This window comes from Apteryx rowi, unplaced genomic scaffold (genome assembly GCF_003343035.1).
Source record: "Apteryx rowi isolate R43461 unplaced genomic scaffold, aptRow1 scaffold_326, whole genome shotgun sequence".
In the NCBI taxonomy this organism is placed as follows: domain Eukaryota; kingdom Metazoa; phylum Chordata; class Aves; order Apterygiformes; family Apterygidae; genus Apteryx; species Apteryx rowi.
Genome location: NW_020449708.1, coordinates 343,111 through 362,232, shown reverse-complemented (window position 1 = coordinate 362,232; position 19,122 = coordinate 343,111). Strand labels below are relative to the sequence as shown.

The 19,122-nt window shown below is 39.2% G+C and overlaps 1 protein-coding gene across 8 annotated transcripts in view; it reads right to left on the bottom strand.

Moving 5' to 3' along the window:
- Nucleotides 1-19,122, bottom strand: part of POC1A (POC1 centriolar protein A) — a 106,721-nt gene that overhangs the window by 87,003 nt on the left and 596 nt on the right. For 7 of the 8 annotated variants that reach the window (XR_003254467.1, XR_003254468.1, XR_003254469.1 and 4 more), the window contains exons 2-7: nucleotides 17,697-17,781; nucleotides 14,353-14,524; nucleotides 10,284-10,463; nucleotides 8,934-9,041; nucleotides 7,380-7,495; nucleotides 1,842-1,975 (exon numbers count right to left, since the gene is read on the bottom strand). Coding sequence is in view for 4 of the 8 variants with exons in the window: in XM_026071493.1 (XP_025927278.1) it covers nucleotides 1,842-1,975; nucleotides 7,380-7,495; nucleotides 8,934-9,041; nucleotides 10,284-10,463; nucleotides 14,353-14,524; nucleotides 17,697-17,781 (795 nt within the window). In the remaining 4 variants the exon portion in view is untranslated. The remainder of the gene's footprint in view (nucleotides 1-1,841; nucleotides 1,976-7,379; nucleotides 7,496-8,933; nucleotides 9,042-10,283; nucleotides 10,464-14,352; nucleotides 14,525-17,696; nucleotides 17,782-19,122) is intronic. The other variant, XM_026071496.1, reaches the window with a different exon arrangement.

The window sequence follows — 19,122 nt, the reverse complement described above, 5'->3', positions numbered from 1 at the left end:
GAGCACAAACTGAAACACAGACAGTTCCATCTGAACATGAGGAAAAACTTCTTCACTGTGAGGGTGACAGAGCACTGGAACAGGTTGCCCAGAGAGGATGTGGAGTCTCCTTCTCTGGAGATATTCAAAAGCCGCCTGGACGCAATCCTGTGCAACGTGCTCCAGGTGACCCTGCTCGAGCGGGAGGTTGGACTAGATGATCTCCAGAGGTCCCTTCCAACCTCAACCATTCTGTGATTCAAGAAACAATCATTTTGTAGAAGCCCTTAATTTAGTACAGCATCAGCCTAAAAAGGATTTTGTTGCCTTATTCTGAAGGTTTCCATTACCACAATCAGTTCTGGAATAGCTGTGATTCTCATTCAAAATTAAACACTCTTCCCCCTGCCACTGCATTTGGCCAGAAACAGCCTACAGTTTAAAGGAAAGAATTGAAAGCAGGTTCAGCTTACTATTTAATAACCAAGCACATTCCTTCTTGAAGGATGGATGAAGGGTGTAATGATACACCCATCCTTTTCCAGATAGCTACTTCCTAAGCATTCACTTGGCCAGTTAACACAAAAGATAAATATGAAAATGAGATTTTGGACAACAGTTAAAAACTTTATAGCCCTGCCTGATGTGCGTAACCACTTGCTCCAGTCTTCAAAGGAAGAAAGTTTTATGCAGYTGAGGTGTATGTTTTGGGACAGCCACCATTCACTCTTTCCTCCACACCTTTTTCCCATCCTTTCTAACATTTGAACCCCTTTGGACAGCTGTAAATCAGATCTTTCCATGAGSTGGAGCTTTAAGAAGAACGAGATTATCATTTTTCCATTGAAATTATGAAAAATGAGAGAAATGTATTAATATGCACAGTGAAAGAGAACTTATAGAATGAACTCAACCCTTTCCAGACATCAGACAACGCAATCACTAGACATAAAGCCACAAGAAGCCAGAATAATCAGTTTTGCAGCTTACAGAGCTACTGTTACTGCCTAGAATTCGCCTATCCCCCTCCACCCCCAAACAGCTTCAGGCTGTGATTTTCCCCAGCTAGCTTTTGGCATTTTACAGCTCAGCCTGAACTTAACAGAGACTAGTGGGTTAAGAATTTGTTTTGTTGCTTTCGAAAAAGGAAAGCCTTTAAAATGGGCCTGCTTTTTCCATGCCTTTGAGACCCACTCAGCACAGACAGTGAAATTAGGCTATTTGTTTACATCTAACATTTAAAAGAACAGCTCCAAGCATTCATATAATAATTAACCTTACAAGCAACACATCCAGCAGCATAGCACTAATAGGTCAATCAGCTAAATCTAACCAAACAGCAGCATTTATCACTTTCAATTAATTAATTCAGCCAGTAAACGAAAAGATGTTCCCAAAGCACACCCCAAAATACATTTCCTCCATTTTACCACCACTGTCCTTAACTGCCTGCCAGCTGAATTGCATTTTCTTTCACAGCATCCTGGCCAGGAAGCCAAGTGCTATTTGCAGTGCTTTAGAGAAAGGGAGACAGCCAGAGCTGAGGTACAGAGACTGCATGACAGGCCCAGGGTCACAGGACCTGGGGAACAGCATTGACAGCTTGCCTCAAGTCTTAGGCTTGCATCCTCAACACGGGAACTTCGTTTCTGTCTTGTTTCATCATTCTCTCCATTCCTGCCTTATCTCCTTTCAACCCCATACTCCTTCCCTCCAAAACAATGATGATTTCAAAAGTTTCCATTATTTTACACAAGGACATTTTCAAAAGACTCTGGTCATGAAGAAATCTAAGACTCGGTCACAAAGTTGTCTGGTATGTTATGGCTTTGTACACTGCTGTATAAAAGGCTTTTCCTTACCTGGTGACCATGAAGAGTATACAGAAGTCGTCCTTCTAGCAAATCCAGAATCTTAAGAGTTGAATCATTGGAAGCAGTAACCAGATAATTTCCAGAGGGGTGAAAGGAAAGACTGTTTACCACAGCACTGTGAACTAAGAATGGAAAAAATGTACACAATTATCATTGAGACCAGCTTACATAATAAGCCCAAGGCAAAATAATAAAATAAGGTACAAGCACATTCCATTATTCTGTTATAAAGTTTAACAGGAAAATTATCATCGGGGAAACATTCCACAGAACTCTTCAAAGCATTGTAGAACAAGGGCTGTATTCAATTCTTCTGAAAATGGGCACTACTTTACTGAAAGGAAAAGAAAGTTTTGCCAATTATTCTTGAGACTTAGCCTTTCAAAAGCTTCCAGTGTATCCCTGAAAACGTGTCTGTGTGCACAAGTGAGCTACATGATTCTGATCGACATATTTTACCACTGGGGAGCTGCTTTTCTCACTCCCAAACCATTTTAAAATGAAATCTCTAAGTTAGTACATTGAGAACATTAAAATTACCATGAAAGACAGACCCAGAATTGGCTTTGTTTATGTTCTTTTTGTYTGCTACTTGACTAACCAGAACTGGGTTTAAGAGACACTAGGAAAGAAATACCCGCAACTTGAAAAAAATTGTCCTGTGCAATTGAACAGGATAAATATTATTTCTTCAGACTTTCAGTTCACCTCACTGAAAATTTTAAAATAACAAGTATGAGTAGACAAACTATTCAGAGTATGAATTTCCAATAAAGCAAGCATTCCTGCATGAAGATGAAGCCAAAGAGTTATTCTGAAGAGAGCTAAAGAAAATGCTCTAGGAAAAAGTCAAACTCACTTTTTAAATTCACTGTAACATTAAACATTTACCTAATGTATGTTTTTTTTTCCTGAATTTTTTAAAAGTAAGCTGCTGAGCATATTTATTTATGGGAACATGCAGTACTTCACATATGCACAGCTTTTTGAGCGTATGTGACATTATAAAATAGTAAAACTATGCTTGAAGAGTTTTGGTTTGTTTAAATATCTAATTATTCTTAATTATACTACTTGTTCTCCAAATGTTCTGGTATCTTGAATCTACTACTACTAATTCAAAAATAAAAAATAAAAAATAAAAATCTAAACTTCCATTTCCTCAGGAGTTTAGTATACTGGTATACTTATATATTTAAGTATACTAGTATACTTACTGGTATAAGCTCAAATTGCATGTTAAAAATACTCCCTCAAAATACAATTTTAAAGACACAGCACCAAATTTTTTTTTTTGCAGATGTGGATTTGAAGCAGAAATCTGAAATAATCCTGCTCAAGTGTAAAACAGAATGCACCTACTTTTAAAGCTCTCAGAAACACTAGATATGTCAGCTTAAGTTCTTAAAGATAATTCCTCTTCACCTGGACTACTAAAAAAAAAAAAAACCCCACAGGGAAAAAAGTCTTAATTCATCATAGGTGACTTCTAAACAGTTATTCCTGTAGGCGAATCCTGCCTCCATCACAAAGCTAGCTCTTCTCTCCCACAATGACATTATGTTATACCTTAAAAGATAAAAAAGTATAAGTGGAGTTTTTCCTCCTGAAAAAGACAGCTAAATGCATGTTTCTACTTTGAATATTTTATTTTGAATAGCTTGTAATATTCCTCATCCCTTTAACGTCTATATTTGGATAAAGGCAAGCACATACTCTGTCAACTAAAGCAAGTTCTAAAGGGAACCCCATCCGAAATAGATGGAGATAATGATACATCCTCCAAGTTCCAGAGAGTGAATAAAGTACTTCCAGCTTYGCCAAGAACCTTTTCAGACTGGAAAGGAATCACACCGGTGGTGTGCCTTGTGAGCAGTCACAGCTTCTGCATCCAAGCAGTTCTTGGCTGCCGTAAGCTCAGAGAAAGCTTTATCCATCTTCCGCCTAACCAGCTCAGACCTCCCCCCAAAGCATTCAGAACAGCACTCCCGGAAGCTCGCCAACAAGTCCTGCAACCCCAGTCCATTTCATGCTGTAACCACTGGATCAGGTGCAGCCGGAGGAGATCTCTCCCACTGACTTGTTGCTACAAGTTCACCCTTTCGCCATACAAGCCCTAGAAAAATAAGGGCCAGTTAAGAGACTGACACTGTGCTCAAGCATCGTCCTTGCACATTAACTACTAAAATCGAGTCATGGCAACCTACTGAGTGACTGAACATAACTGTCTTGAGCCTAACCATGTGCTGATTACATAAAAGTAGTAACACCTTAGGAACCAACTGTCAGAAAATAAATTGGGATGGATTTGACATAACCATGGTCCCCAATGAACAGATAACCATCATTCAGCCCCTGTCTAAAATGTAAAGCTGTACTGATTGCTCTTTCAAAACAGCAGTGAAAAATAGGTTAGGGCTGTTTCCGTGGACCTGCAGCAGATGTGCCCTACACACATTTTCACACAGGGAGAACAATTTTGGGTAATAAGCACTGGCCATTTTTTGTAGAGGTTTAACTTGCTGTACCAAAGAAGCAACCAACAGCTAGAGGTGTGAATAAAGCATTTGCCTATTCTCCTGTTCAGCAAGCGTGACCAGAGCATACTTCGCTTTGCTAAAACACACCATACAAAAGGTTCTGCAGTTTGCTTTCTACTTCCAACTTCCTTTTACAAACGCTGTAGTTGGAAAAAGTATTGGCAACGTGAGTAATACAGCTAAAAGACTTAACAGTTTTGGAAAACAATCAAATTTTAACAYGCAAGAGTCTGTGGCAGTGTAAACAGGAGGGACTACTTATCTATTAACTCCTCAGTCCAGTTTAATCTTTAAAATGGATTCCATTGAAACTAGTCAAAACTATGCACTGGTTTATCAATAGTATGACCTTATACTGAAGGAAGAGGTGCCCTCTAGTGGAATTAAGATAGCAACTTCTTTGCCTAGGAGACCATGGAACTAAATGAGATTTAGCTGAAAGGCATGCTTATAAATCCTTAGAAGAGCAGGACTCACAAACATCTTCAAAGCAACAAACTCTGCAGCCACAGTTGCATAAAATGACTGCATATAACTACCTTTGTAATTTATTGGATTCCTTTGGCTTTTATGACTATTTCTAATTCAACATTTCATGCATAATTAGGATTCATACAGTAATAGCTGTTAAAAGTAACACTCAAAAAAAATATAACACTTCGATAGCAAGAGTGCCTGACTGAAATGCTATTCAGTAAGGGTGGGACACAAGGGAAACAATTCCAAGACACAAAAATAAATCTGGCAGCCAAATCTAAGCCACATTAGACTCAGACAATTTAATAGCAGTAAATGGAAAGCAGGAAGAGATCATTTCTGAGCCAAGTAATACTGTGTCTGGAAACAAGCATTGCAGATCTTGCCACTGCTTAAAAGCTAATAAAGTAGGGTAAAGGATTATCTGCCACTGTTCAAGTATTTAAACATGCTACCCTGTTTTATCAGCAGAACTTTCAAAAGGTGTTTCAAAGTTTTAATAAGGGTCACAAATTAACAATACTTATTACACCAACAATCACACTTCAGCATATTTGGTGTTGCACTGATACAGTTACAATTAATTGGAATGACCATCATTAAAAGGCTTTACTTCCACTAGATTTTAACTACCAGGGAACTAGAAGTGATTGTGAGTCTGTGAGAATAACTGAATTAAAAAAAAAAAAAAAAGTCACTTTATATTGGAGTTCTAGGAGCTCAGTCTGGTTTAAAATTGAAAGAGAGCTTAGAGTGCTTGGTTTGACCACACAGGGAGAATACATTTGATAAAAGGACCTTAAATTTAGAAGCCGAGAATAAAACAAAATCAAGTTGCAAGAAGCTGRTGCTAGAAATAAGACATGACTTTTATCCAGGAAGAAAACTGTTCCAATGATGGTCATGTCACTATCAGCACTTAACGGTAAGACTATATCATCACAGTAGTCTGTCTTTACCATATGCAAAGAGTGAAAGAACAGCCCTCTCTATACAGCAGAAGTACTAAAGGATTCCAAACTTTGCAGACTTCCTAGCAAGCTCTTTTTGCAGATCTCTTTTCAAGTTTCTTATGGAACCCAAAGGACTTTCATAATCTTAATAGCTTCTCTGCAGATAATCTGCATTTGCTTTGAGATGAGTAACTCCCACTGCTCTCATCTGCATCAGGAGGTCTAGTCTTTCACAGGTTGCTGTAAAGAAAGACAAACAGAAGAACTCTGCTCTTTAGACCTTGCTRCAGCTTACTCTGCCCTTCTGTATCAAGATATAGGGAAACTAGAGAACTCATATTGAAAGAATATGCAAATTCTTTCACTGCCTGAATGAGTGAGTAAAGAGACATATATAGTCTAAAGACTTCAAAAAGAATTATATAAAGCCAGGACCAAGAGCTTTAATTTAGAACTCAGTTTTTGGCTTTGAACTTACAAAGTTAGCAAGAATCAACTGCAAACTAAGTAACTACTCTGCCTTTTCTGCCTGGCATTTGCTGCGAGGCTGTAGCAGCAGGAGTTCCCAAACTGGCACTGTCTGATGTGGATGGCAGAAAGAACAAGATACCAAGCTCCAAGCCTATCTCTCTGGTATGCTTTATTAATATGCTGGAAGTGGTCTTTATGAAAAGCTAACAGAAAATYAAGCTTAGTAAGCCATCTGTACTGAAAACAGTGCCTGAGAATGCATGGATTTACAAAATACTGTGGCATCCTTAAAAAAATCATTTGTACTAAAGGAAAGAAGGGGTACATTAAAGTTACTAATATGCACAAAACAGTACAATTAAACTCAAAGAAGCTTACAGGGATGGAAAAGGTCCTTTGTTACTACACAGTTCTACCAACTGGCAGCACTAATCAGTTGGACTGGAACAGGTAATAGGGTGGAGTTGCCACGTGGAAGCTAAGGGGAAAAAAAGATGTAGACTCCTACACATAGGGCAAGCTACGCCAAGGACAAACCAACCCTAAAAACCAAAGGAGACACTGGAGGGGCAATTGTAAACATGAATTATGGTCTAGATTTGCAATCTATTGGTTTTTATTTTCCTCTTCTCTTAACTTTTTATAATTTTCTCACGAATAACTTAACCTTTTGCTTTGCTAGAATGAATCCGATTTTTCCATAAACCTATCTGGTGGCAAAGGCCACATCCTGTCTATTGCGCATCATTTCTTCAAGAACAGTAAATACAAACCAAATTGCATTGCGGATAACACCTCTGCACACCTGCAACATGGGACAGTTTTAGTGTTGGGGATTTTTTTTGCATTTTTTGATGATGGGTAGGGAGGAAGAAATCAGCACTGAGGTGTTTCTCACCAGTATGGCATCAATCTTGGGGCTAATACAAAGCAAACCATAAGGTCTGGTGAAAAAAGGCTTCCCTGGCAGGCCTAAGTCAGCGCCTTTCTGGAAAACCAGCAGGTAACAGACAGTCCTTGGACTTCAGATAACTCCATATTTTAATATGGAAAGATAAGATTTTTTTTACAAGATCTTAACTTGCCTTGATAATGTTGGAGAAGTCTATTCATCCTAACGTCCCACACCTTCACTGTGTTATCTGTACCAGCTGCAGCAATGCATGTACCACTGGGATGAAAATCCACATGATTCACAAACCTGTAAATTGCAGTTAAATCCAATGATTTACATTCAACTCTTGCTTAAGATTGGAAAAGGTCTTTTCAAGGAGTGAAGCGACATCTTAATACATTGACCATTATGGAAAGGAGGAAATTACTTAAGAGGGATTCGGCAGTATGAAGTATTTTCAAGACCTTGCTTATAATCCTAAGTAGAATGTAGAATCATATCTAAACACACCTATCTCCAAAGTTTTGCATTACAGTTGTAGGAGTTGTAGATTAAAGCCTCCTGAAGTTTGATGGGTCCAACTGTTACAACATTTTCAAGTGTTAAAGTCTGCATAATACATGACTTTTAATAAATTAACAGTATTTCTAGACTGGTGTGTACAAAACTCAGATTGTTCTGTTATTACCCTTAACTAATTTTAAGATGGAACTTCATGAATTTGTGCCTGAAATCATATGTTGCCACTTAAAAGATAGCAGGGCTGAGACCAGATTTCCTTCCGGACTTGTATGCCATCACCTTTTAATTTGGATGTATAACTAAAATAGAACCTTTAGAACCTTCAATGAAAGGCACCTTTAACACCTCATCCAATCCATGCAAGAAATTAGGTAAGATAAATAACACTGAGCTCTTGTATCAAATGCTGAGGAAGCTGAGACATTTCAGTTGGTTGTTTGGAGAATCCACGTTCTTAAATGCATTGGAAAAAATAATGCTGCCTGAACATGTCTTTAATGTCATGGTATATTATCTCAAAGCAACAGAACTGTGTGCTTAAAAACAATTCAATGCAGCAAGAAACCAGAAAGATTCCAGTCTCAGTTCACGGATGACTTGTTCTGTATTTCTGGACAATTTAACTTCTGCTGTGGCTCAGCATTCCCTATCAAAAAATATTCCTGCATTCAACAGCCGAGTAGAACACAAAGTTTTTATTTAAATAACTCTTTAGCATTCTCAGGATCAAACAAATAATCCAGGTACCAATCTGTCGGTACACTTCTGCTCTTAGAATTTACTTCATCAACTGAGAGCACAATAAAAGTTTGACAAAGCTAGAAGAAGGAATTGGGAACTTAATTATCTCCAAAAATGAATAATAAGAATTAAAAACAAACAAACAAAAAAAACCCAAGGCTTGCCATATTGGACAGTTATTGAAACTGAATTCTCAAGGTCCCAATCTGGACAAGTCATAACAAGATCAAAGCAATTCTGGAAGCTTTTTGCATCACGTTCCCCACTGGCTGCTTCTGTAATAAATGCTAAAAGCTAATTTGACTCCATCTATGACATCCACATTATTTTCAAGCCCAATGGCAAGAGACTGGGAAAAACGATTGCCAGGACAAGAATCATTTCTCTTACTGCAGCCACAAAAAGCAGGTGCACGTTCACCAGGCATCCCCGTTTCAGCAATCACAACAAGGCTGGTCCTCGCGCGCTGCCAGGTACTTACCCCCCGTGCTCACAGAAGGAATGTATACATTCTCTGCTGGTTTTATCCCACAGCTTCACAGTTTTGTCATCGCTGGCTGACACTATTAACCGTCCATCAGGAGAGAATCTAAGACAAAAATTACAGCACTTAAGTGCCCTCCCCCCCAAAAAAGTGTATAGGGTCAACTGGATTCAGCCAGCTGTCAAGTTATGCCAGTAAACACACCTCACTCTTCCAACAGTCACACTGGTATCAGTGAGACTACAAATGCAATTGCCACAGGTTGAGGAAAAAAGCAACCCCTAAGTCCTCAAACTACCCATAAGTCCACAAGTGCATTAAATTACCCTCAAGAAAGTCTTCAGTCTGACTTAAGATCTCCTAACCTACTTGTTTTAATTTAAGTGCATCTCAAGTTGTTTCTATATCCTGATTCCAAACAATTCCTGTGTTTGCCACAAGTATTTGAAGTAATAATTACTCCCAAGATAGCAGCTACAGTAGGAGAATGTATTAAGCTCCCATCTTAACCTTTCATACACAAGAGGACACCAGAAACCAGCGCATCTCTCTAGAGGCATGAGTTTACAGGAGTCTCTAACTGTAGAATAAGATGCATATTGGAAAGCAGTCTTCCTGCTCTACTGTGGGTATCTACAGTACTACCAGTTGCCGCCACCACCTGGAAGAACTCTAGTGGACTTATCACCTACAGAGAAACTATGGCTTTACCCTAAATACACACATACATAAAGTTCCTCAGAAATCTGAGATGGATACCTGAAAACCAAATTTTTAAGACAGTTAACAGGAAACAATGCTTCTATTTTGGCAGTGCTTCCAGTATGTTATGTGCTTTTTTGTTATCATTAGAAAAAGCAAGACTATCACTAGGCAGTCCTTGTGAATGTCTACAACAAATAACTTCACATACCAAAACGCTTATAGATGATTCTCTTCCTGTTCTCATAAGTGTCCTCCTTCTCAAAATAAGGGAAGGCACGAAGCACAGATAATCATTTTTAAATAGAGGCACGACAAGCCTAACAGTAACCAAACTGAGATCATATATAATCTCTCATTCTGCTTCTGTGGCAACTTTGATGTATAAAATTCTCACTACCAAGTAAAACTGAAACAAGGATCAAATAGCTAAGCAGGAAAGCCTGCTTTAGAAAAGATGATTAAAGAAATACAAAATGGCTACACAACTATTATCTGAGGAATCTCTCTGTAGCTTAGCAATGTCTTTCAGTCAATGGGCACATTTGAATTAGCCTAAATAGAAGCATGTTACACAAAGTCATCATGATGCTTGACTTCAAAGGACAGATCACCATCACTATTTTTTCAGAAATCTGTACTTACTTGGCACAACGAACCCAGTTTATGTGTTGACTGAGTGAGAATAGAAACTTCTGCCTGTGAACTGTCCACACTTTGACCGTTTTATCATCGGAAGCTGTAACCAAGGACTGGCCATCACTGGAGAAATGAACGCTTCTTACAGTTGCCGTATGAGCCTTGAACACAGTAGATTCTCCTTTGCTGTACAGAATGAAAGAATATGTTGAAACTGCCTAATAAGACAGCAAAGACACTTCATATCTGAAAACATTAAGTTTCTGTATGCTAACCAGTACTATTAACCATTATTTTTATAGGAACTCTATGTTTACATTAGGAAACAAATATTGATCAAGCCTGTATAGTTCCACGAGCTTGTTCAGAACATAAAGTTGAAACAAATTGTGCTACTTTGGTACTGGAGCCCAATCCAACTTGAAACAATCTACATGGCCTATAAAGAGGCAAAAACGCCAATTTGTGCAACTATTTAAAAAAAAAACAAAAAACCCCCACATTTACAGAAGCAACATCAATATAAGAAAGAGGCTAAGATTCTATACTGTTACCAGCTCCTTTACTGCAACGCAGGTAAGAAGGGAGTAAATGGTTTCACAGTTCATTCAGATAAATTCAAGCAAGCAACTACTACTGTAATGGCCTATACTCCAGCTGAACGCTTCCTATACAGAATCATACAAGAAATAATGCAATAAATTTGGAATGCCTGACATTATACATAATTGAGTAAAGCTACCATTAATGCAATCTGGACAAGACGAAAGAAAAGTATTACTAATTCTTCTTTCTCCAGCATTTCCCAATAAACGTAAGGGATTATTTTTCTTGTGAATAGATGCAAGACAGGGTGCAACGGATTTCAGTATCCAGTAGGTGTATTTTGGATCAAGAGTCACGGAACGTCTCTACAATGTCTACTGAACTACCACGAATGCAAAATTCACAGACAGAAGTGAACAACAGAAAAACATAGTGGTTTGTTCCCTTTTCCATTAGCATTTAAACAGTCAAGTTTTATAGTGAGGTTGCTGGAAAACCAGAATCTCTCATTATACACCGAATTCTACACGACTACGGAAACTCTAAAAGCAGAAAATCAAAATACTCTATACCTTCCAACAATATTCCCTCCCTCTTCAAAAAAAGGTCAGAGCTGCCTAGTTTCACTTAATCCTTATTTGCCAGAAAGCAAAGAACAACATGAAAGGTTGCTTCTTTGGAAAGTTTTCTTTTTGTCAAAAAACACAGAACATCCCCAAATCTGATAAAAACTTGTAGCAGAAACACAAAATGGCAAAAATCCRTAAATATGGCTTGTAAAAATACAAAACTCCAGAAGAGAAGTCCACACACGAGGGTAGCATTAACTCTATCTGTAACATGCTGCCCTTGAAAGGGACTGCAAGATCTCAGATTCTTCAGAAGCAAAGTCCTGTTCCACAGACAGGCTGTGATACATGTAATCCCTTGAAATTCAGAGTTTGCTCTTCTACAAATACCAGGGAGAGCTTTCCTGTCTCTTTACAATCCATTTGTGCACTTGCTCTAGAAGGAAATAACAGTAATTCACCAGTGTTTCAGTTCCTTCACTCAGCTGGCTTCAAAGTCTCAGTAATTCTGGAAACGAGCAACAAAGAGCATTTAAGAAGATTAGCAATCTTTTTTTTCAAATGCTTCTTTTTAAAGACTGATATGGACATTGCTGGAAAGCATGATCTCTCAATAAAAATATGACTTTCSTCAAGCAGAATACCTTCAACAGCAAGGCTACTAACTTTTGTGCCTTGCTAACCTCAGATTAGCACTTCAACTTTTTAATTACTTCAGCAGAACAATAGCCACCTTCTGCGTTTTCCCCTGTCAATAGGCAGAACGCACTCCTTTTAATCACACTGCAAAACCTGCAAGTCAAAGGTTGCAATTCTGATTCAACCTCAATGCCTGTTTTTTTGCTACATCTAGAGAAGGTAAATTGACAGAGAATACTAAATAAGCACAGATTAAAGGAATACCGTGGTGCATGGCAACGTGACTGGAATAACAATAACTCCCTTTCCATGCTGGCCCTTTTCTGATATGACAGCTATAGGTACAGCTTAGACCACAGAGTGCTCACATCCCCAAGCAACTAAGATAGCATCACCCAGCACAAATCATTTAAGTTCAGTTTTCCCATTACATCCCAGTCCTTTCTTACAATTTATACGTTGGCGGCCAAGAAAGCCAAGAAGTTCACTTTATAATTTATTTTCAGCATTACATATATTAGCAGCACAGCACTGGAAATAGTAAAAAGATACTGTCAATCTTTCTCTTTATTCTGGATGGATGAGCAGCAAGGTTAAATTTTAATTGAATGTAATTTACCTGGTATCCTTTAATAATGTATATGCTAGCATGTCATTCTGATTATTTCTTTCAGGGAAGTTTAACTAAACTGAATTATAACTGAAATTACAAGCTGCACATTTTAGTTCTACTTCACTATAAATCAAGTTTAACTTTATCCAGTTTCTACCATATTTATAGTATAGTCACCCATCATTATGAAAGCACTGTGACAGTTCTGTAGTTAAAGGATATATTGGAATTTGCAATAAAAGCAGGGAATAAACTTTTGTCACACGTGAATAATTGCATATCTGCCCCAGCTGTATAACTCACTCGGAATACAAAATGAATGTTGGGTATTTACAAGAGTTCAGGCATTCTGGCAGTTTCAGGGGAGCAGCTTGATGGTTGGGCATGGGGAGAAGTGGGGAGATAAACCTCATTTAGCTTGGAGCAGAGAAAAAGTATTGCTCTAGCAAACATTAGCACAGATTTTAAAAAGCCACTTTCAGAATGTATCAGTTCCATAGCACAGGCTACTTTAGGTTTAATAAATCATCAAATTCATCAAAATCATCAAAAAAGCTTCCAGTGGTTGATCACAACCAGAAGAACTCAACAAAACCAAATAACCAAAAATGTTTTCCCAGGTTCCTGAAGCGACATGTTTATAATAAACTTGGAGGGGGTATTAAATCTGTTTTCTCTAACACCACACACATCAGGGCTGCTTCTCCCGCGGTTCCAGAGACAATGCTTCTGCCGTCCTTAAGAGTAGCAATTTACAAGCTCAGAAGCAAAGAAACCTCTTTATGTGGCAGTCCATCCACAGAGAGGATTCCACAAGAAGAAACACTGGCAGCTGCTTTTCTGCATCTCAGCTACAAAAAGCTTCTCATTACTGGGAGCAAAATCATGTTTTCAAGTAGAATTTTGCAGCTCTCTCCCGACTGCTTTGTATTTCAATTAAATGTTCCTTACTGAAGAGACATATCATGTAAAACACAACATCACGGACTAGAACAATACAAGTTACGAGACCTTTCAGCCAAGGATTATCAAGGACTTAAGCGTTAATGAATTAAGCCAACCAAACTCTCTACTCAAAAATGGAAATTTCATAATTATATAGGAAAGACAACAAGGTACACAAATGGTAAGTAAATAGTTGTTAATCACATGCAAGCTCACAAAAATGTCAAAATACAATCAAGGTCATCTTCTATCTTACTAATATGCCATCCTTCACTATCAATGGAACACAGTTTCTACCTTTAGACCAAGAAATAAAGATTAAAAGCTACATAAGTTTGGTGGACTACAGCAAGCAGGCAATTTAGTAACCTCTACCCTGATCACAGAACAGGTATCTCCATCACTAAACCCCAACTTGTGCTTCAGCACCTTACTTAACACTGGCAGAGAAGCAAAGGAGCAATTTGCCAAGAAAAAAGACAAGGGGAGGGAGGGGAAGAAGCATCAAACAGCCATTGCTGAGTTATATTAAATGGCTTGTTATATTAGCAGAAGTTAATACTGACACTCTAAGCTTTGCAAAGGATTTTAGTTTCATTTTCAACACTTTTTCAAGACCAAGTTAAGTTACCTCTCCTCTGTCAGAACTGCCAGGTAAAATGGTTGTCCATTCCTTTAAACAATTCCCAATTCTAGACATGGAGAACTGCTATCAAGAAAAGGGAGAAATCTCAAACCATAGTTAAACATAGTATATACTTACACACTGGGAATCCATAAACGAACTGTTTTATCTCTAGAGCCTGAAGCCACAAGGTGGCCAGAGGGTGAAAACTGAACACACATCACTGCATCTTTGTGGCCCACAAAGCGATAGGCTCTCATCTGAGGTCTCATACTCCAGATCATCAAGCACGAATCCATTGAGCCACTTGCTGAATTGAAAATGGAAAGGAAAAAGAAAAAACACACAAAAACAAGCTTACATTAATTCTTCTCCAGTTACACTTAAACTATCTTTCACACTCAATTCAATATCACAGCTTCCAGCAATCTCAAGCACATTGTCCTTTGAGCATTAAACTTTGTTAACATGTTGCATATTGTATATTAGTAATTCAAACAGAGTCATGTATCAGATGGATTGACATTTCTACCACTAAGAGTCAGTTCATGCAATAGCTACAGAGGCAAAAGCCATGCAAAAGTTGCAAAACTTCTAAATAAACACACGCTAAGGAACCACATAAGCATTCTATGGATGAAGGTTATCTCATAGCTTTTCTTTTTTATTGGGAAGCAGTCCCTCTACTCACACCCACTTTTCCATTCTCATGTCTACTTCTACCCTCACCTGTTAAGAAGCCCAGTAACTGCAACTTGCCTTTACTCTTGGGCTCCTGAGAAAGGGATGGAACAGAGCAAGGGCCTGCTCCTAACAGGAAGAGTAGAGAAAGGAAAGGACCAAAGGCAGAAGAGAAGAGAAGGGGCTGGAGGGAGATCCCAGAGAGCAGAGATTTGACTTACTGAAATGAGGCTGTCCCCGAGGACAGATGCTGCTATTCCAAGGTCTCCCTCAGCAGCAGRAGCAAAGGGTCATGCAAACAGGAGGCAGAAATCAGGTGCGCATGCTACACCTGCTGCAAGCATAACTTACCCCGTCTTGTTCAACACAGGCTGCCTGCTTTGCCTAGCATCCCTGCGGGACACGCTGCTGCGGGCAGATGCCGGCTCTCTTGGCCAGCTCCAACTTGACAGCAGCACATTTTTCAAATGAGAGCTCCCAGACTTCCCCATGCCACTGAACTTCATACAAGCTATACACCTCTCCCTGTCTGAAGGGAGAGAAACTGGTCCCTGCCAAGAACACTAAGCAAAAATTTTCCCAAATGCAACTTCATTTCAGTCTAAAATTCCCCGGCTCAGGTCCCAGTACCAACTCAGCACAGGGGAAACCGAAGAGTTGCTCTTCCCCTAAAGCCTACCATGCCGTGCAAGTGTGCAACACAGGGATCCTAGTGATTTGCAGAAGGGCAAATATATAGCAGGGGCAACCTAGCAAAGAGAAAAATACTAGGTGGCAAGTCTCAGAAAAAGTGACAGTAAAAATACCACTTCAAATCAATTTTATGCCTAAATAACAGAAAACTTTGTAGATTTTCCACAGGCAAGTACAGGGTATACGCATCTTAGCCTGCCAACAAACCAAAGCTGCATCTGTATCTCCCTGCCCAAGTGCCAAGTGGGGCACATCTCCAGGGAAAGCTTAAAATGCTCCAAGGAAAAAAAAGGATCAGTTTGATGGTAGGTTCTGATACTGCAGTAGGATAATTACAAGGAGATTTCAGTTCATTAGCATTATGGCAAAATACCAAATAGCTTTTGCTGGAAATGTCCTTTTATTTCACAGTCATTTCAACACAAAAATAATAGTTATCTCTTTTCCTGCTATCGATTCAGGATTAATATATGCCCATTTCAAACAGGGTCATTCATTATGCATGTCCCCTGGGGATGGGGGGGAAGAGAAGTCTTATCTATTTGTCACTTCAATTGAGTTTTTTTTTTTTTTTTTTTTTAATTTTGTTTCATCTGTATTTACAACTGGCCTCTTCAACTACATTCAAATAACAAACTATTTAAAAATACCATATATGTAAAAANTTCATTATGCATGTCCCCTGGGGATGGGGGGGAAGAGAAGTCTTATCTATTTGTCACTTCAATTGAGTTTTTTTTTTTTTTTTTTAAATTTTGTTTCATGCAGGCAACATCTTTCCTTAAGGATATTAAGATTTAAGGGGAGACAATATCAAGACATTTAAACTTTAGTTACAACTACACTAAGTCACTGTCTGGTAAAGATACTAAATTGCAATACGACAGCTTCCCCAGTTCCAGTGCTACATAATTTAAGGAAAATAATGCTCTACCATCTCAATAAAGCACTTGAATAGGATGCTGGTGACCTGTTGACAGTAACTATTATCATTACTGGATTGAGCGAACAATCTAATGGAATAACAAAGACCTAGTCCTTTAGGTCTGGTTGCTTTATTTTGGGGGGTGGTAAAGGAAGGAAGGTGGAGATAAATTTTATAAACCTCCTAGAAAGAGTCAAGTATACGTGACTGACCTGACAGTAACTAAAGAAAAACAATTCTTAGAATTTGTTTCCTTTCTTACTGGATCTCATGTATAACGAATACCAAGAATAACACTTTCATGATCTAGTAAGAGGAAGCCAAGGCCCATGCGCTACTTCTGAAAGGCCAATAGAAAGCAATGCTAAACTACATTCAAAGCATCCTTGCTAAACAGATTTGTACTCTCTGGATAAAGTTTYAGGGATCCACAAACACAATCACTGATGCAGATGCAGAATGAATTATTGCTCTGCAAGTAAAGATGGAGGGAGTGGAAAGAAAAAGATAGTAGACAACAATAAAAACAGCAGAAGGTATTCCAAGACTGGGGGTCCAAGATGAATTCGATTAAAATTAATTTCCCTCCAACTTCCAGAGTGTTTTGTAGGCTGCTAGATCAGAACAGGATTATTACAGGTACCATACAGCTACCTATAGCTAGTGGTCTTCCATCATTTCTGCCTTACTTCTCTGCAAGCCAAAGTGATGTTCTCACACATCCACCATGCATGTAGACTGCTCTGAGCAATGACTTCACTAAAAGCCAAAAAACCTACTGGTTCCTTCTCAATGCACAGCTGAGAGCTGACTACAGCTTGGCTCAGTAGATAGCAACTACGACACAAGCCTTGGCATAACCAGTGGAAGATGGAGGAGGAAAGACTCTTGTGCAGGGGAAGGAAGAGTAAGGTTTTACTTTAAGYGTACTACTTGAAAGCATGGCACGTGAAGTGACATGCAATGCTAGATGCCCCTAAAGCTCTAGCAGGATGCACACAATCAACCACCTCTATGTTTAGCAGCACAATTTTTTAAAGCACGCATAGAAACATATACCTCTTAAACCTGAAAATAAGATATTTGCTCTTTTATAACTCAGTACCTCCACAGCTCCCTTCATTTAACTGAGACACATTCTTTCTTTATTTCCTGACCATCAAAACACAGAGAGATGATTTACCCAGTTGTTTCTTATTGAGACTGAAGTCCACACTAGTGACAGCATCTCTGTGGCCTTTGAAGTGTCTCTCTAGGGATGGATCTTCCTAAAAGACAATAATGTTTAGAGACTATAGATTAAGAGCTATCTTGGCACAATAAAAGCATTTTATTTTTGTGACAAGCTAACCAAACCATATGTTCATACCATGCAAGCCCAAGAATTCGGGGCAGAAAACCAGCAAGTTCTAAGACTGTTTATGCATCCTTCCTCCCTGATCCTAAGTCAATATACTCCCAGTGAATTAAAGTTCTTTACTCTGCTTTTCACGCTGCTGCCAGACTGATTCCACAATCCCACGAAAGCATAAAACAAGTCATGGTCCTATACCATAATGCAAGGACTCAGATACTCAGCATCTTATATGAAATACCTGGCAAAAGAAGCACTTGCAGGTAAGACAGTCTATGATTTAGCACGGCAGCCTCATAAAGAGATAGGATGTGGGCTGCCCAGCTCCTCAAATGGATTTTAATGTTTTCAAATGGGTCTATGTCTCCCACTAACACCTTACCTCATTGCTACAGATATGTACATCTCACAATACAAATTGTGAATTTTGCATATATTTACAAGTTTGAAAAGGGAAAATTATCCAAGCTGATATAACCACCTAGATCTTAACCAACTTGTGCAAACCATTTGTACATATCTGCAAAATGCTTCCCWCTGCTCCTGGTGCAGAGACACCAGAGCTGGCTTTGGAACAGATCAGTCATGTTGATGCACCACCTGAGCAAGCAATCGAGCACAGCTTTGTTCTTACAGCTGCTCAGCTCAGCCCAGATGTAGCCAAGAGCTCACTGTTTGCACAAAAGGAACAAACTTGCAAGAGTTAGCATGCCCATCAAAACAGACAGGTAATATCAGAACAACAACAAAAAGGACTGACTGCTACCATTTCCCTGTGGCTGACACATGCAGTGTCTCCCTACACAGAAGGTTCCAGCAAAGGCCAAGCAAGGGGGGGGGGGGGTCAGGTGAAAAAAATGCAGAGAGAACCATTATAACAAAGTAAAAGATTTGGCCAAGCTTCAGAACAGGTTTATCAGTTCCCAAACCCCACTCCCATTCACACAGACTGTTTCTCTGGCAGCGCAGCAACTGCCTGCCCCCAGCCTTCCTCACCTGCCCCCTACAAACACAAGAATTAGTCTGTACACCCACACACCATCTCCAGCTGACCACAGCACCCTCTCAGGCCCYGGCCTACTCCCTCCCAGAACATGACCACAGAATCCCCCCAGTTTGCTCCAGCAAAGGCTCCAGCTAACCATAGTTTCCCCCCCCCCCCAAGTACCCCACCAAGTGTGCACAAAAAGCATCCAGGTCCTGAAGAACCAGGCTCCACACGCCCAGGCCTGACCCTCCCCACACCCACAGCCCA